The sequence below is a fragment of the Stenella coeruleoalba genome, assembly GCF_951394435.1.
Source record: "Stenella coeruleoalba genome assembly, chromosome: 2".
Lineage (NCBI taxonomy): Eukaryota > Metazoa > Chordata > Mammalia > Artiodactyla > Delphinidae > Stenella > Stenella coeruleoalba.
Genome location: NC_137147.1, coordinates 12,740,994 through 12,757,116, shown reverse-complemented (window position 1 = coordinate 12,757,116; position 16,123 = coordinate 12,740,994). Strand labels below are relative to the sequence as shown.

Below are 16,123 nucleotides of genomic sequence, written 5' to 3'. Positions count from 1 at the left end.
TCTCCCGTTGCGGAGCACAGGCTCCGGACGCGCAGGCTCAGCGGCCATGGCTCACGGGCCTAGCCGCTCCGCGGCATGTGGGATCTTCCCAGACCCGGGAACGAACCCGTGTCCCCTGCATCGGCAGGCGGACTCTCAACCATTGCGCCACCAGGGAAGCCCAAGACGTGATACTTTTAACGGAAATAAAATAAAAATTATTATTTGAAGAATTAGTCGATTTTGAGATTTCCTTTAACAAGAGTATTATTCTATAAAACAAAATATTATCCTCATCAACAAAACCTGAAAAAAGGGAAATCTAGAATGTCCTGACCTTTCCATTATCTTTTTTCCTCCAAAACACTAGATATCATAATATGTTCGTGTATACAAAGCAAAGGAAAGGTTAAAAAAATGAAGATAACACCAAAAAGAGGGCCTAGGTTATTAACTAAGATTCTGTTTTTCTTTTTTTTTGTAAAGGATTTTTTTTTATTATGTGTAACACAGACAAAGTTATTTAAGTCAATAAATTTTTAAGGAATTTCACATGTTCTGATTCTTTCCACTGCCAATCACCTTAGTTCCTCCAAACTCATAATCTTCAAGATAAAACAGCCCTTTCAAAAAGAAGTTATCATGTGAGTCAGCCCACAATTCTTTTAGTTAGGCTTCTTTGATCTCCAATGAAATATGGACACACTTCAAAATTCCCCACCTGTAATCTTTGGGATCCAATTTCCTCAAGCGATTTACTTTAGGACCATGTTTAGGGTCAGGAGATGGATCTGCCTGGTTCTGAATTTGACACCCTCTAAAAATGTATTAGGTTCAAATCATATTCACTCCTAAGCCATCACACCCTAGAACAGTACAGATCATTGGGATATGCCAATACCTTTTAAAATTATCCAGACACTCTGTTCAAGATAAAAGCCTAAAAAAAGAAGCCATCTTTGTTTCATGTCAACGTTAAAATTAGAGTACTAAATCAATACAGCTGATAATTTAAAATATGAGGGAAATTATCAGTTCTATAGTCCTGGAAGCAATCTTTATGTTTATCAATACACCCCCATCACTTGACTCTCTTAGGTATCATGTTCCTTCTTATCTGTATCAAAACTCATACTGAACAATGAGCTCTGGGTTGCAAAAGAGGATTTATTTGTGCACCTGTCTAGAAGTCTTTGTCCACAAATTAAACAAAAACAAACACAAGTGCTAAACTAGGATTCTTAATATACATTTTATAGCAATATATCAGGAAGTGTCAAAAATAGAACATACCTTGTCATGTCCTGAATCTCCCCCTCTGACAATATCTGGTGCCATGTATTCAATAGTTCCACAAAAGGAATATGCTCTTTCAGCCTTAAACAAACAATCAAACAAAGAAAAAGGGATTCGATTTTAAGCTCGTATGACAAGTGACAAGAAGAGAGAGTTAATACTACACGGCACTGGTGAGATACACCACAGTAGCAAAGTAGTGGCAGAAGCTACTTGACAGACCTTCTTCTCACCAGGCAGACCTATATATACACACCTATACAGTATGAGGTAAACGGGTAAACTTTTTAAGCCCTGAAACTCTACTATCATCCATCCGTCCGTCCGTCCGACCATCCATCCATCCATTAATGAATCCACTCATTCGCTCTTCTTTTTTTCTGTGTGTGTATATATTTCAATCACTGATTTCTTTAACTGTTCTTGTAAGTGCCAATAGTCCTAGTAGTATGAATGACTTTATTTCCAGATCGGCAAGATTGGGAAAACATTGGGAAACCTGAAGGAGAAAGGAAGATCAAATGCTAAGAAGGGAAACAGGGAACCCAAAGATGAAAACGGATGAAAAGAATTTTTCCAATCTTACCATCATGTTTAAGTTTGGCACTGCCGATGGTGGGTTTAAGTGATGATGAGCAGAACTGTCTTTTAAAAAAAATACTGCCTCTTAAAGACAGTTGTTTCTCTTTTGTAGAACATTAAAAAGGGCTAATTTAATATATCAGCCTTAAAATTAATCTTAAAAAATTACGTAATTAAAAAAATGACCAACTGTGTCATATCTCAATGTAATAAGGAGAAAAAAATATATGAATTGTTATGCAGATATATTAAACAGGGGAAAAATAATTCTTCTTTAACAATGTACATTCATATGGCTATATCTAAAATTTTAAAGGCACTTTGGTGCCATTAAAATATTTTACAAAACTATTTTAGAGGAAGCTTTTCAATTTACACTTGATTCTTCTTCTACCAGCAAGGTTTCAAGAAAAATAAGCATTCTTATTTACCAGCTTTAAACATAAAGGACACTACCCTAGCAATGTTACAGAAGTGGTAGAAGTCCCTAGTTTTATTGGCTGAAAGTTCAGCCCACAGATAATGAATGTAATGAATTTATTTAAACCCTGTGATAACAAATGTATTAAAACTACTTATTTATGATATATACAGCTCAATAATTTTATATAAACATATAATTTTATATAAAGAAAAATAAAATTAATATGGTTTATGACTCACTTCTTTCTTTTTATATACTATATATATATTGAAAGATTACTGTTCCCCTAGAAAGTAAAAGAAATAATCCAGTTATGCTTAGATCTGTAGAAAATTTTCTTTCTTGTTATCTGGCAGAATAATCTCATTGAACAGCTATGATAAACCATATATCAAATGTCATTATCTCTCTGCTTCATCACTTCAGTACCAAATGCTAATTTTGTATCAAACTACTGGAACGATTAAGGCTAAATAAAATTGATTTCATATAAATTTGCATATAAAAAGTAATGAATAATTTTAAACATTTTGTTAGACATGTTTAGATTGAAAAAAATACGTGAATGCTTAGGAAGCATTCATTTCTTCACTGAATTATTAAAAAAGAAATACTCCAAAATTACTTTTTAGTGGGATAGGGGGAGTGGGAGGGAGGCTCCAGAGGGAGGGGATGTATGTATACATATAGCTGATTCACTTTGTTCTACAGCAGAAACTAACACAAATTGTAAAGCAATTATACTCCAATTAAAAAAAAAGTATATATATATATCAAAAACAAAACAAAACAAAGAAAAAAGAATGTGTATGAAGTAAAGCCTGGTCATAGTTTGAAAAGCTAAAAAAAAAAATTCCCAAGCTTCATATAACTAAATATGTAGTGTTTGTAGTTAATACACTATTTATTATGCAATAGCCCTTTATAGGATATTAAGCAAAAATCATTATATAGCTGACATAAAGAAACACAGAAAAATTGCTAAGTCATAGTATTTATCATTTGATCTCATCTTTCTTTGTGAATTCCAGTCAACTGTTCTAGTTAAAATTAATTAATTTATTGAAGTATAGTTGATTCACAATGTTTCAGGTATACAGCAAAGTGATTTGGTTATACATATATACATATATATATTCTTTTTTAGGTTCTTTTCCATTATAATGGTTATTACAAGATATTGAATACAGATCCCTGTGCTATATAGTAGGTCCTTGTAGTTTATCTATTTTACGTACAGTAGTATGTATCTGTTAACCCCAACTTCCAAATTTATCCCTCCTCCCCCTTTCCCCTTTGGTAACCATAAGTTTCTTTTCTATGTCTGTGTCATTTGATCTCATCTTAAAAGATACCTTTAAAACATATCCTAAATCAAGTTTAGATATATTGAAAGAAAATAAAAATAATTCTCCAAAATGGTTTATGAGTAAAAAGATCACAAGTTTTGATTTATTGCTTCTCTAGATTTTTATTTATTTAGAAAACTAGACTTTTTAGTACATACAAATTTTCATTTCTATTTATAGGCATATCTGTGTTACAAGCCACTTTGGAATAATGCATATTTTCTTTTAAGTATGTGACAATGCTTAAATTTTACAACTTGAAAGTCATGAAAATCCACACTCTCTTCTTCAAAATACTAGATATTCATAAGTTTAGTGTAAAACCAGTAAGAAACATATGGATCTTATTGATTACTGTGGGAAAGATCTGATAGTCACCACCACTTTCCCTGTCTCTTTTTTTTCTTTATCTGACAATGAGAATTATGCAACAATGTAGTTCAGTTCTCCATTGTCTTGACATACAGGAAGCTCAGAACCACATTAAGTCCTCAAAGATATTTCTTCTACCTTCTCCGTGTGATTTCTGAGCTTTTTTAAAATTCACTTTAGCTTCTCTGTTTTTTGGGGGGGAGGAGGGAGGGACATAGGTAGTGTCTACATTAATAAATAATTGAGATAATTATTTAATTTATAAAAATTCCAAGAATCAGCAAAATTAAGCTTAAGTGTTGGGAAGTTCCAATCCCTGAGAAATAATAGTAAACAAAGACAAAGTATTTCTTAAGTCTCTCTGTTATTTTAAAACACTGCCATTTTAGCCTCTTGCAATTCTGTATCTGCTTCCTCTTCCTCTGCCCCAAATGGAAGTGTTACTCCCTCCGAATTCTAACTTTTAGTGTGTCAGTCTCAATTTCCTAAGAGTTTATATCTTCTATTGTAAAAAATAGCCCCAATTTTAACTTTTGAATTTGTGTTTATCAGCCTAGGAAGATTCATGTTATCTAGAGCAGCGGTCCCCAACCTTTTTGGCACCAGGGACCGATTTCACGGAAGACAATTTTTCCATGGACCAGGGGAAGGGGGGGAATGGGGGGATGGCTCAGGCAGCAATGCAAGCAATGGGGAGTGGCAGATGAAGTTTTGCTCACTCGCCACTCACCTCCTGCCGTGTGGCCCAATTCCTAACAGGCAGCGGACAGGTACCCGTCAGGGGCCCGGGGGTTGGGGACCACTGATCTAGAATGTATGCAGAATGCCTTTCAAATAATTGTACCCAGAAGACAAACTGATGAAGTATGATAGGGGAAGGTCTCTGGTGGGGACAAAAAAGATTTCAAGGTAATAGGTTATGAACTATGATATAAAAAGGCTAGGCTAGCATAGCTAAACTCTATTATGATTATTGTTTATTAAAAATTAATATTTTTCTCAAGGAGACAGGCAATCAGCCAATTTTGCAGTTAAGTCCATACTATTTTATAAGCTACATTACTTATTAAACACTACAGTGTTAAAAGATTGTGAAGGAGAATTTAATTGAATGTGAAAATAGTAAAAGCAGTGTGTGCACCATCCTGGCACATAATACGGAGTATTCTTGTGTTTTAAGTATCAGCTGATCAAGGAGGCTTCACTGTGCCTTAGAGAGAAAGAACAGGTAACACTGGACAAAAAACTGGTTTCCTTCTAAGGAAGAATCCAAATAGGAACTCAACTGCCAAACCCTCAGGCATTTCTCAATAAACACGAGATTAATTCATGCCTAGCTTTTATTTGCCAATGTTTTATCTTGATCTTATCTGCTTATGATATATAGATAAATTTGTGAGTTAAATGTAAAATTACCAAAGAAATTTTTATTCCCCCATTCTGTATTTTTTCCCATCTCAATTTTGACAAATCTCACAACAAATATCCAAATGTTAGATTTTTAAGAAGAAATATTGCATTGCTAATCATCCAAGTCTATGCTCCCAAGACAGAAAGGAGAATCCCTAGGTGGCAGCCACAAAGAGGATGCTGAAAACCAGAGGTACCCATAGGACCTGGGCCGCGGAAGCACAAAGGAAAGGAAGGGAAGTTGTTTCAGATCCTAGCAATCCAGAAGCTTGAATTTCAATACTTTTATAAGGACAAAAGATGAGGCCCTCGGCTCTAAAGAGGTGGACTGGAATTACTACTCTTGTGTAAACCTTGGAATCTAAGGAAGCTGAACCCTCAGTGAAAGCAAAGTCTAGAAAAAATAAATTCACCCAGTAGCCCAGGTTTGTTTCTGTCTGAGCCCTAGATTTAAAAACAAACAAATAAATGTTCCTCTTGTGGAATCAAATCCCTAGGCTTGTGGCTCTTGTAGATTTGGGACCTAAATTTACTCTTTCCTCCATAGTATGGGAAAGTGAGAAAATCTGGTCCAACATGGTGACACTCTGGAACATATGACAGAACCAGAGGAATTCCCACTACTTAGCTGCCTCAGGATTCACACAGATAAAGCACTGGAGTCTCAAAATTACAAATTAGTGAACTATACTGTGCAAATAAAACAGAAGAATTACTTGAAATACTAGAAGAGCAATCTAGAAAAGGCCTAGTATGTTGTAAAAGATGAAAGACATAAAGAAAGGAAAATATCCATAAAACAATATAGCAGCATAGAAAAAACTAGAAAGATATGAAAAAGAATACAATAGAACTGTATAAATGAAAAAATACAATAAAAATAGGCAGACTAAACAGATTAGACACAACTAAAGAGAATCTGTGAAGTATAAGACATATTTGAGATAATTATCCTGAATGTTGCGAGAGTCCCAAGCAGACTAAATAAAAATATACCCATGGGTAGCAAATTTCTATTTTTTAACTTGAGTGGTGGTTATAAGAGTGTTTGCTTTATAGTAATAACTCACTAAGCCATACTTTCATTTTGTTTTTGTGTTTTATTTTACAATAAAAAGATACCAAAGACAAAAACCTAGTCCATTCCTAGGTATGTTCATATTATCACTAATATCACTAAATTATCACTGAATATGCAAGGCAACATAAAGGCATTTTAAGACAAAGATAGAGTTTACTATTCATTGATCCTTGTTTAAAAAGACATCTAAAGGATGCACTTCAGAAATAAACTGAACTCACAAGAAAAGAGTAAGATGTAAAAAGCAGTAGTGAGCAGAGAAAACAGGTAAACATGTGAGAAAATCTAAACAAGTTTTGAATTTATAAAATGAAAATAATAATTACACATAATCAATCTGGGAAATATAACACAAGATGGGACTAAAATAATAAGTAACAATAACATATAAAACGAGATGGATAACTGAAGCTAAAACATTCTAATGTTCTTGTAGTGGTCATGACAATCATAGACATAATTGTTAATTTTAGACTCTGTTAAGTCGGGGTACAGGCATACTTCGTTTTACTGTGCTTTGCTTTATTGTGTGTTTATCTGTGTTTCACAGATACTGTGCTTTTTACAAATTGAAGATTGTGGCAACCCTGTGACGAGCAAGTCTATTGGCACCATTTTTTCCAATAGCATTTGCTCACTTCTTGTCTCTGTGTTATAGTTTGGTAATTCTCGCAATATTTCCAACTTTTTCATTATTATTATATTTGTTGTGCTAACCTGTGATCAGTAATCTTTGATGTTACTATTGTAATTGTTTTGGGGTGCCATGAACTGGGCCCATATAAGACAGCAAACTTAAATCGATAAATGTTGTATGTGATCTGAGACCAACTGGCTGTTCCCCCATCTCTCCCTTTCCTCGGGCTCCCCTATTCCCTGAGACACAACAATATAGAAATTAGGCCAATTAATAACCCTACAATGACCCTTATGTGTTCAAGTGAAAGGAAGAGTCACACAGCTCTCACTTTAAATCAAAAACTAAAAATGACTAAGCTTAGAGAGAAAGGCTTGTCAAAAGCCAAGAAGGCCAAAAGGTAGGTCTCTTGCACCAAACAGTTAGCCAAACTGTGAATGCAAAGGAAAAGTTCTTGAAGGAAATTAAAAGTGCTGCTCCAGTGAACACATGAACGATAAGAAAGCGAGATAGCCTTATTGCTGATATGGAGAAAGTTTTAGTAGTCTGGATAGATCAAACCAGCTACAACATTCTCTCAAGTCAAAGCCTAATCCAGAGCAAGGCCCCAACTCTCTTCAAGTCTATGAAGTCCTGAGAGAGACGAGGAAGCTGCAACGGTGAAGCTAGCAAAGGTTGGCTCAGGAGGTTTAAGGAAAAGAAGCTGTCTGCGTAACATAAAAGTGCAAGGTGAAGCAGCAGGTGCTGACATAAAAGTTGCAGCAAGGTATCCAGAAGATCTAGCTAAGGTAATGAATGAAGGTGGCTACACTAAACAACAGATTTGCAATGTAGACAAAACAGCCTTCTACTGGAAGAAGATGCCACCTAGGACTTTTCTAGCTGGAGAGGAGAAGTCAGTGCCTGGCATCAAAGCTTCAAAGGATAGGCTGACTCTCTTGTTAGGGGCTAATGCATTTGGTGACTTTAAGTTGAAGCCAGTGCTCATTTACCATTCTGAAAATCCTAGGACCATTAAGTATTATGCTAAATCTACTCTGCCTGTGCTCTTTAAATGAAACAACAAAGCCTAGATGACAGCACATCTGTTTATAACATGGTTTATAGAATATTTTAAGCCTACTGTTTTAAGATCTATTGCTCAGAAAATAAGATTCCTTTCAAAATATTACTGCTCATTGACCACGCACCTTGTCATCCAACAGCTCTGATGGAGATATACAATGAGTTTAATGTCATTTTCATGCCTGCTAATACATTCTGCAGCCCATGGATCAAGGAGTAATTTCAACTTTCAAGCCTTATTATTTAAGAAATACATTTAAGGCTATAGGTGCCATAGACAAGTGATTCCTTTGATGGATCTGGGCAAAGTAAACTGAAACTTTTCTGGAAAGGATTCACCATTCTAGGTGCCATTGAGAACATCTGTGATTCATGGGAAGTGGTTAAAATACCAACATTAACGGGAGTTTGAAAAAAGTTGATTCCAACTCTCCTGGGGGGACTTTGAGGGGTTCAAGACTTCAGTGGAGGAAGTATCTGCAGATATGGTAGAAAAAGCAAAAGAATTAGAATTAGAAGTGGAGCCTGAAGATGTGACTGAATTGCTGCAATTTTATGATAATATTTTAACAGATGGCGAGCTGCTTCTTAGGGATGAGCAAAGAAAGTGGTTTCTTGAGATGAAATCTACTCTTGGTGAAGATGCTGTGAATATTGTTGAAATGACAATAAAGGATTTAGAATGTTACATAAATTTAGTTTATCAAGCAGTGTCAGGATTTAAGAGGTTTCCAGTTTTGAAAGTTCTATTCTGGGTAAAATGCTACCAGACAGCATTGCATGCTACAGAGAAATCATTTGTAAAATGAAGAGTCAACTGATGCGACAAACTTCATTGTTGTCTTATTTTAAGAAATGGCCACAATGAGCCCAACCTTCAGCAACCACCACCCTGATCAGTCAGCAGCCACCAACATGGAGGCAGGATCCTCCACCAGCTAAAAGATTATGATTCACTAAAGGCTCAGGTGGTGGTTAGCATTTTTAGCAATAAAGTATTTTTAAATTAAGGTATGCACTTTTTTTAAGACATAATGCTATTTATAGCATACTTAATAGACTGCAGTTTAGCATAGACATAACCTTTATATGCACTGGGAAACCAAAAAGTTCATGTGACTTGCTTTACTGTGGCGGTCTGAAACTGAACCCACAATAACTCCAAGGTATGCCTGCATAAGTTAAAAATTTCAGGGTAATAACCACTCAAAGAACAGATATAGAATATATATAACTTCTAGACAACTGGAAAAATGAAATAAAGAAATCTTAATCATTTAAATAGAAGAGAGGAAAGAAGGGGAAAAAAGCAAAGAGAAATTATGATAAAGAGAAACACACAGCAAGATATGAGAAATAAATAAAACTATATCAGCAGTCATAATATACAGATTTAACTCACCAGTTAAAAGATAGAAACTCTCTGGATCAAAAACAAAATCCAGTTATATGTTATTTACAAAAGGCACACCTAAAACATAATAACAAAGAAATATTGAAAGTAAAGAGATAGAAAAAGATATATCAGACCAGCATTAACCAACAGAAAGCTGGAATATCTTTATTAATAGCAGGAAAATGAACTTTAAGGCAAAAAAAATTATTAAAATTAAGCAGGGTCACTACATAATAATAAAAGGAACATTTCACTAGAAAATAACACTATTCCAAGACTAACACAATCAAATATTTTTGAAGAATCTTAAACCACCTAAAGCAAAAATGGTGAGATTTCCAAGAAGAAACGGACAAATCCGCAATCATAGTGGGCACTTTAACATACCTCTTTTATAACTGACTGATCAAGCAGGAAAATAATTGGTGAAGCTATGGAAGATATGCATGATGTTCACGAAAATATATAAAACTTGATATCTAACAGTTAGAGAATGACTATACAGTCTTTTCAAGTATTCATGGCACATTTACAAAAGTTAACCAAATAACAGGTCACAAAGCAAATCTCAAAAACCACAGAAATAAAACCATATATGTTTTCTTGTCCAAACAGAAACCAATAAAACTAAACATTTACAAAAAGGTAGCTCAAAAATCCTATATACATGAAAACTTAAGAACCCATTTTTAAATAATTCATGGCCCAAGGTAAAAAACCACAATAAATAACAGTAAAAATGTTATATATTATAACTTGCGAGATACATCTAAAGCTGTTCTTAGAAATTCAGTTTTATTAAAAAAAGAATGATTAAATATTAGTGAGCTGGATGTCCAACTCAAAAGTTTAATAAAAGAATACAAAAGAAACTAACAGAAAGTAAAAGGAATGAAGTAATAAAGGAAGATCATCAAAGAAATAGAAAAATTGAGAGGCTTGGTAAAAGCTGTTTCTGGAAAAAGACTAATAAAATGGAGAATCTCTAGCAAATTGAGCAAGAAAAGAGGAGGAAAGTTACAAATCAGCAATATTAGTCATTTAAAAGGAAACATTACTACAGTTACAATACAGATTAAAAACTAAAGCACTTCTATGAATAATATGATGCCAAAGAATTTAAAAACAAAAACATAACATTTTCTATAAAAACATAACTTACCAACACTGACTCAAGAAAAAATTCAAAACCTGCATATAACTATAAATATTTTTTAAAAATTAAATCAGTATTTGAAAAGCCACTCATATGCACCTAGAAGGGAAAAAAAAGAAAAAAATACACGCTGATAGCTAGAAGTGCATTCAGAGGAAACCTTCAGAGGAACTATCTTATATAAACTATTCCAAATTACTTTCATGATGTTAGTATAATCATGATGCCAAAATCAGACAAATACAATATTAGAAAGGAAAATTACAGGTCAACTTAGACAATAAAATCTTAAATAAAATATTACCAAACAAAATCCAGCAATATATTAAAAATATATGTCACAGAAAGTAAAGTTTATTCCAAGAATTGAAAGATGGCTTAACATTGAAAAAGAAAAAACCTATTAATGTAACACACACCACTAGGTGATTAAAGAAAAAACCATAAGAATTTCCTCATATCAATATACTAAGAATATAATTTATCTATCAAAAACCTAGAGCAGATACCATACTAAATGGCTAAAACCTAAAACACATGGCCTTAAAGTAAAAAGCAAGGATATATACATATAAAACTTAGTAGACAGAGCAACAAAACCAAACCAAACCACACATCCCCAAATACACACAAAATAAAAAGTATGAGAATCAAAAAGATACAAAGCCATCATTACTTACAAATACTAGTTCTGATTTTTCTTTTAATATAGTCATCTACATAAAAAATCCAAGTGAACCTGCAAATTAGTGGAACTAATATGAATTCACCAATATTGCTATGTACAAGATCAACAACATTCCTATGCTTTGCCAAGAAAAACAGATATTCTAATTTTTGTCAATAGGAACAAAATAAGTTAATAGAAATAAATCTAATAATATATGTATAAATCATTACAAAAATTAGATAATATTATTGAAAGACATAAAAGACAAGGAAATAAATGGGAAAATATGAATATTTATGCAAATTTGTGTTGTTAGATTCAATATCCAAAGATCACAGTTTTCTCCAAATTAATTTATAAATTCAATACACAATGAGGAACAAAAGACCAAGAATAGCAAAGACAGTGAAGAGGCAGGAGGAAGGTCAGGGGAAATAAGGAGAGAATGACAGGATAAGAGTGAAGAGGGGAGGGCTTCCCTGGTGGCGCAGTGGTTGAGAGTCCGCCTGCCGATGCAGGGGACACGGGTTCGTGCCCCGGTCCGGGAGGATCCCGCATGCCATGGAGTGGCTGGGCCCGTGAGCCATGGCCGCTGAGCCTGTGCATCCGGAGCCTGTGCTCCGCAACGGGAGAGGCCACAACACTGAGAGGCCCGCGTACGGCAAAAAAAAAAGTGAAGAGGGGAAACATCTCACCTTTCCAGATTAAAGACATACCGTAAGGCTATGGCCCTTCAGATTTTTCAATTTTGACTCAGGGAGAGGCAAGGCGACAAAAGGAATTGAATGAAGAGCCTAGAAGTAGACTCACAAGCATGCATAGGAATTTGGCATATGACAAAGTTGCTTTTCACATCGGTAGGGAAGGGATTAACTGACTATTCAATGAATAGTTCAGTCAACTGGGTTATCTATATAAAAAGAGAAAAAAATAAGATCCCCACCTCACACATACATATAAATTAATTCCTAATAAATTAAAGATTTCAATATGCTAATTTCAAAAAGAAAACAAAAGAGAATATCTTAGTTCATTGAGACAGGAATGGATTTCATTTTAAAAGATTCAAAGAAATCAACAACTTAACTTTACACCTCAAGGAACTAGAAAAAGAAGAATAAACTAAACCAAAAGTTAGCAGAAGGAAAGAAATGATAAAGATTGAAGCAGAAATAAATGAAACAGAAAACAGAACAACAGAAAAAAATTAGCAAAACTTAGATTTTTGAAAAGATAAACAAAACTGACAAACTCTTGGCTAGATTAAGAAAAAGAGAGAGAAGATTCAACTAAAATCAGAAATTAAAGAGAAGACCTGACAAGAAACTAAATTATATACCAACAAATTGAATAATTTCGAATGGATAAATTCCTAGAAACATACAATCTACCAGGACTGAATCATGAATAGAAAATTTGAACAGACTCTTCATCAGTAAGGACACTGAATTAGTAATCAGAAATCTCCCAACAAAGAAAAGGCCAGGACCAGATAAATGGCTTACTGGACATTCTTAAAAAACATTTAAAGAAGTAGTAGGACCATTCCTCCTCAAACTTTCCCTAAAAAACTGAAGAGAACACTTCCAAACTAATTTTATGAGACCAACATTACCCTGATACCAAAGCCAGGGAAAGATACTACAAGAAAAGAAAATACAGCCCAATATTCTTGATGAAAACTGATGTAAAAGTCCTCAGCAAAATGCTAGCAAACTGGGAGTGGGCTCCTGCGCGGGAGTCCATGTGGGCGCCGGCACCGTGGGGAGCAGCATGGGGTGGCCATGGTGGAGCTGTAGCAGCTCTGGGTGTAGGAGGCGGTGGACTCTAAGGTGAAGAGTCTGGAGAGAGAACATCTGGAAGATTCAGGGCCTTATGTTCCGGTGCAGCGCCGGCTGTTGTGAGGACAGCCAGGTGTCCATGCAGCAAGTGCACCAGTGCATTGAGCACTGCCATGCACCTCTGGCTCAAGCCCAGGCCCTGGTGACCAGTGAGTTGGAGAAGTTCCAGGACCACCTGGCCGGGTGCACCATCCATTGCAACAACAAAGCCAAAGATTCAATAGATGCAGGGAGTAAAGAGCTTCAGGTGAAGCGGCAGCTGGAGAGTTGCGTGACCACGTGTGTGGATGACCACATGAACCTCATCCCAACCATGACCAAGAAGATGAAGGAGTCTCTCTCATCCACTGAGAAACAGATGTCTGCTATTGGCCATTGGGGCTGAAGGAAGGAATCTATTTAAAAGAGGAATGGGGATTTGGGTTTTCTAAGGAAAGTTTATGAATGAGGAAATTAAGGATGGCAGCAAGTTTAAGGCCTATGTCACTTGCCTCTGGACACTGGTTCCTTTGTGTTTGAATCCTAGAAACTGAAAAAACCTGGTGCTAAAATTTGGGTCAGAGATAGCACAGGAGAGTTTTTGTGAGCCTGAATTTCATGTGGCCAGGGCTTATCCTGGCAACAGGGAGTCTCCCTTGTAGCAAACCAGAGCCCTCCAAGGTACCACATTCTCTTAGTACACAGATACCAACAGGCTGGCAGGTTCATCTGACCTGCTTATGATCTGGTGGAGTGTGAGGAGAGGTGTTTCTATTTGTTGCCAGACTCCTGTTTGCCAGAAGGATTGCTACAACATTTTCCATAAACTGGAAATAAAACAAAATCCAGGAGGTCACTAATTTAGAAGGGGAAAGGGGGCTTCTGGGGATTTGTTTTGCTTGGTTTTGTTTTTTGTTGTTTTTGTTTTTTTGCGGTACGTGGGCCTCTCACTGCTGTGGCCTCTCCTGTTGCGGAGCACAGGCTCCGGACGCGCAGGCTCAGCGGCCATGGCTCACGGGCCCAGCCGCTCCGTGGCATGTGGGATCTTCCCAGACCGGGGCACAAACCCGTGTCCCCTGCATCGGCAGGCGAACTCTCAACCACTGTGCCACCAGGGAAGCCCAGTTTTGTTTTATATACAAGGGCATGAAGTTACTTTAAAGATGTAGAGTTGGGAGAGGTAGTTTGGATAAAAACTTTGAAAGGGTTCTTTCTGGCCATCAAGATGTGGATGCGCATTTCTTAAAATTCTCACACATTACATCTTTCAGCCTGGAGATGCTGCAAAATGTAAGAAGCGCTATCACACTGGTAGGGGAACCGAACCTTCCCTCTAACTGGCAGCCATGATGAGCCCTGAGGCTGTCGGCAGCAGAGTCAGCAGAGAGACAAGACAATCTTGCAGTGACACTCACCCTTGAAGGGAAAGGGGATTTTGACTGTGCTATATGCTAGTATTCAGGAATGAACAGCGAAAGGGAATGTTAGCTGCTTAATTAAGAGAGTTATGAAGTACTGGCTTTGGAAAAATCTGGTTTTCATAAAACAAAATAGAATGAAAGCCTAAACCCAGTATTGCTTACTTTGCCCCCTGTAATAACAGAGCTCTGTTGAAACGATCCCTTGGCAACACGAAGGTCAGAGGAGAAAAAGAAAGCAACTCAGGGGCAAGCTGTAACTCCTTTAGAGCAAAAAAACGGGACAGCCCTTCATTACCAAATACCACTTTTGCGACATGCGTTGTTCTCGCCCCAGTTCTGGCACCTTATCATTTTATCAAGGACCTCGTTGTGTTTTTACCAACTTATTACTTGAAATGATAATATAGCCTGTCTGTTTGCTATTTCAAGACTGTGATATATTTTCCTAGTGGTTTGGTTTTAAACATAAATAAGACTTAATTTTTCTTCCAAAAAAAAATGCTAGCAAACTGAATTCAACAGCACATAAAAAGGATTATACACCATGACCAAGTGAGATCTTGGAATGAAAGAACGGTTCAAGATTCAAAAAAATCAATGTAATACACCACATTAACAGAATGAAGGACAAAAACCACATGATCATCTCAACTGATACAGAAAAAGCATTTGACAAAATTCAATACCTTTTCATGATAAAAGAAAGCACTTAACAACAAGCTAGGAATAGAATGAAACTACCTCAACATAACAAAACCAGGTATGAAAAGCCCACAGCAAACATCATACTCAATGGTGAAAAACTGAAAGCTTTCCTCTCAGATGAGTAACAAGGTAAGGATGCGCCCTCTCACCATTTCTATTCAACATAGCGCTGAATGTCTTACCCAGAGCAGTTAGGCAAGAAAAAGAAATAAAAGACATCCGAATCGGAAAGGAAGAAGTAAGATTATGTCTGCTTGCAGATAATATGATCTTATATGTAAAAAACCCTAAAGATTTCACACACAAAAAACTCGTTAGAACTAATAAGAGAACCAGCAATATTACAAGATACAAAATTAACATGCAAAAATTAGTTATGGAACTTCCCTGCTGGTGCAGTGGTTAAGAATCTGCCTGCCAATGCAGGGGACAAGGGTTCGAGCCCTGGTCCCGGAAGATCCCACATGCCGTGGAGCAACTAAGCCCGTGCACCACAACTACTGAAGCCTGCACGCCTAGAGCGCATGCTCTGCAACAAGAGAAGCCACCACAATGTGAAGCACGTGTACCGCAACGAAGAGTAGCCCCCGCTCACCGCAACTAGAGAAAGCCCGTGCGCAGCAATGAAGACCCAACGCAGCCAAAAATAAATAAATAAAATTAATTAAAAAAAATTAGTTATGTTTCTATACACTAACAATGAACAATACCAAAAGGAAATTAAGGGGGGAAAATCCCATTTAAAATAAGCATCAAAAAT

General features: G+C 36.1%; 2 protein-coding genes across 4 annotated transcripts in view; one reads left to right on the top strand and one right to left on the bottom strand.

Annotated features, from left to right (window-relative positions):
* The window catches only part of RPS6KA5 (ribosomal protein S6 kinase A5), a 182,015-nt gene that overhangs the window by 44,191 nt on the left and 121,701 nt on the right, over window positions 1-16,123 (bottom strand). For all 3 annotated transcript variants that reach the window (XM_079915030.1, XM_079915031.1, XM_079915032.1), the window contains one exon: window positions 1,273-1,356. In XM_079915030.1, the coding sequence (XP_079771156.1) occupies window positions 1,273-1,356 (84 nt within the window). The remainder of the gene's footprint in view (window positions 1-1,272; window positions 1,357-16,123) is intronic.
* Window positions 13,278-13,643, top strand: LOC307181835 (protein FAM136A-like; the record flags this gene model as incomplete). The annotated part of the gene is made up of 1 exon (XM_079912744.1): window positions 13,278-13,643. The coding sequence occupies exon 1, from the start codon at window positions 13,293-13,295 to the stop codon at window positions 13,641-13,643; it is 351 nt and encodes a 116-aa protein (XP_079768870.1). The 5' UTR covers window positions 13,278-13,292.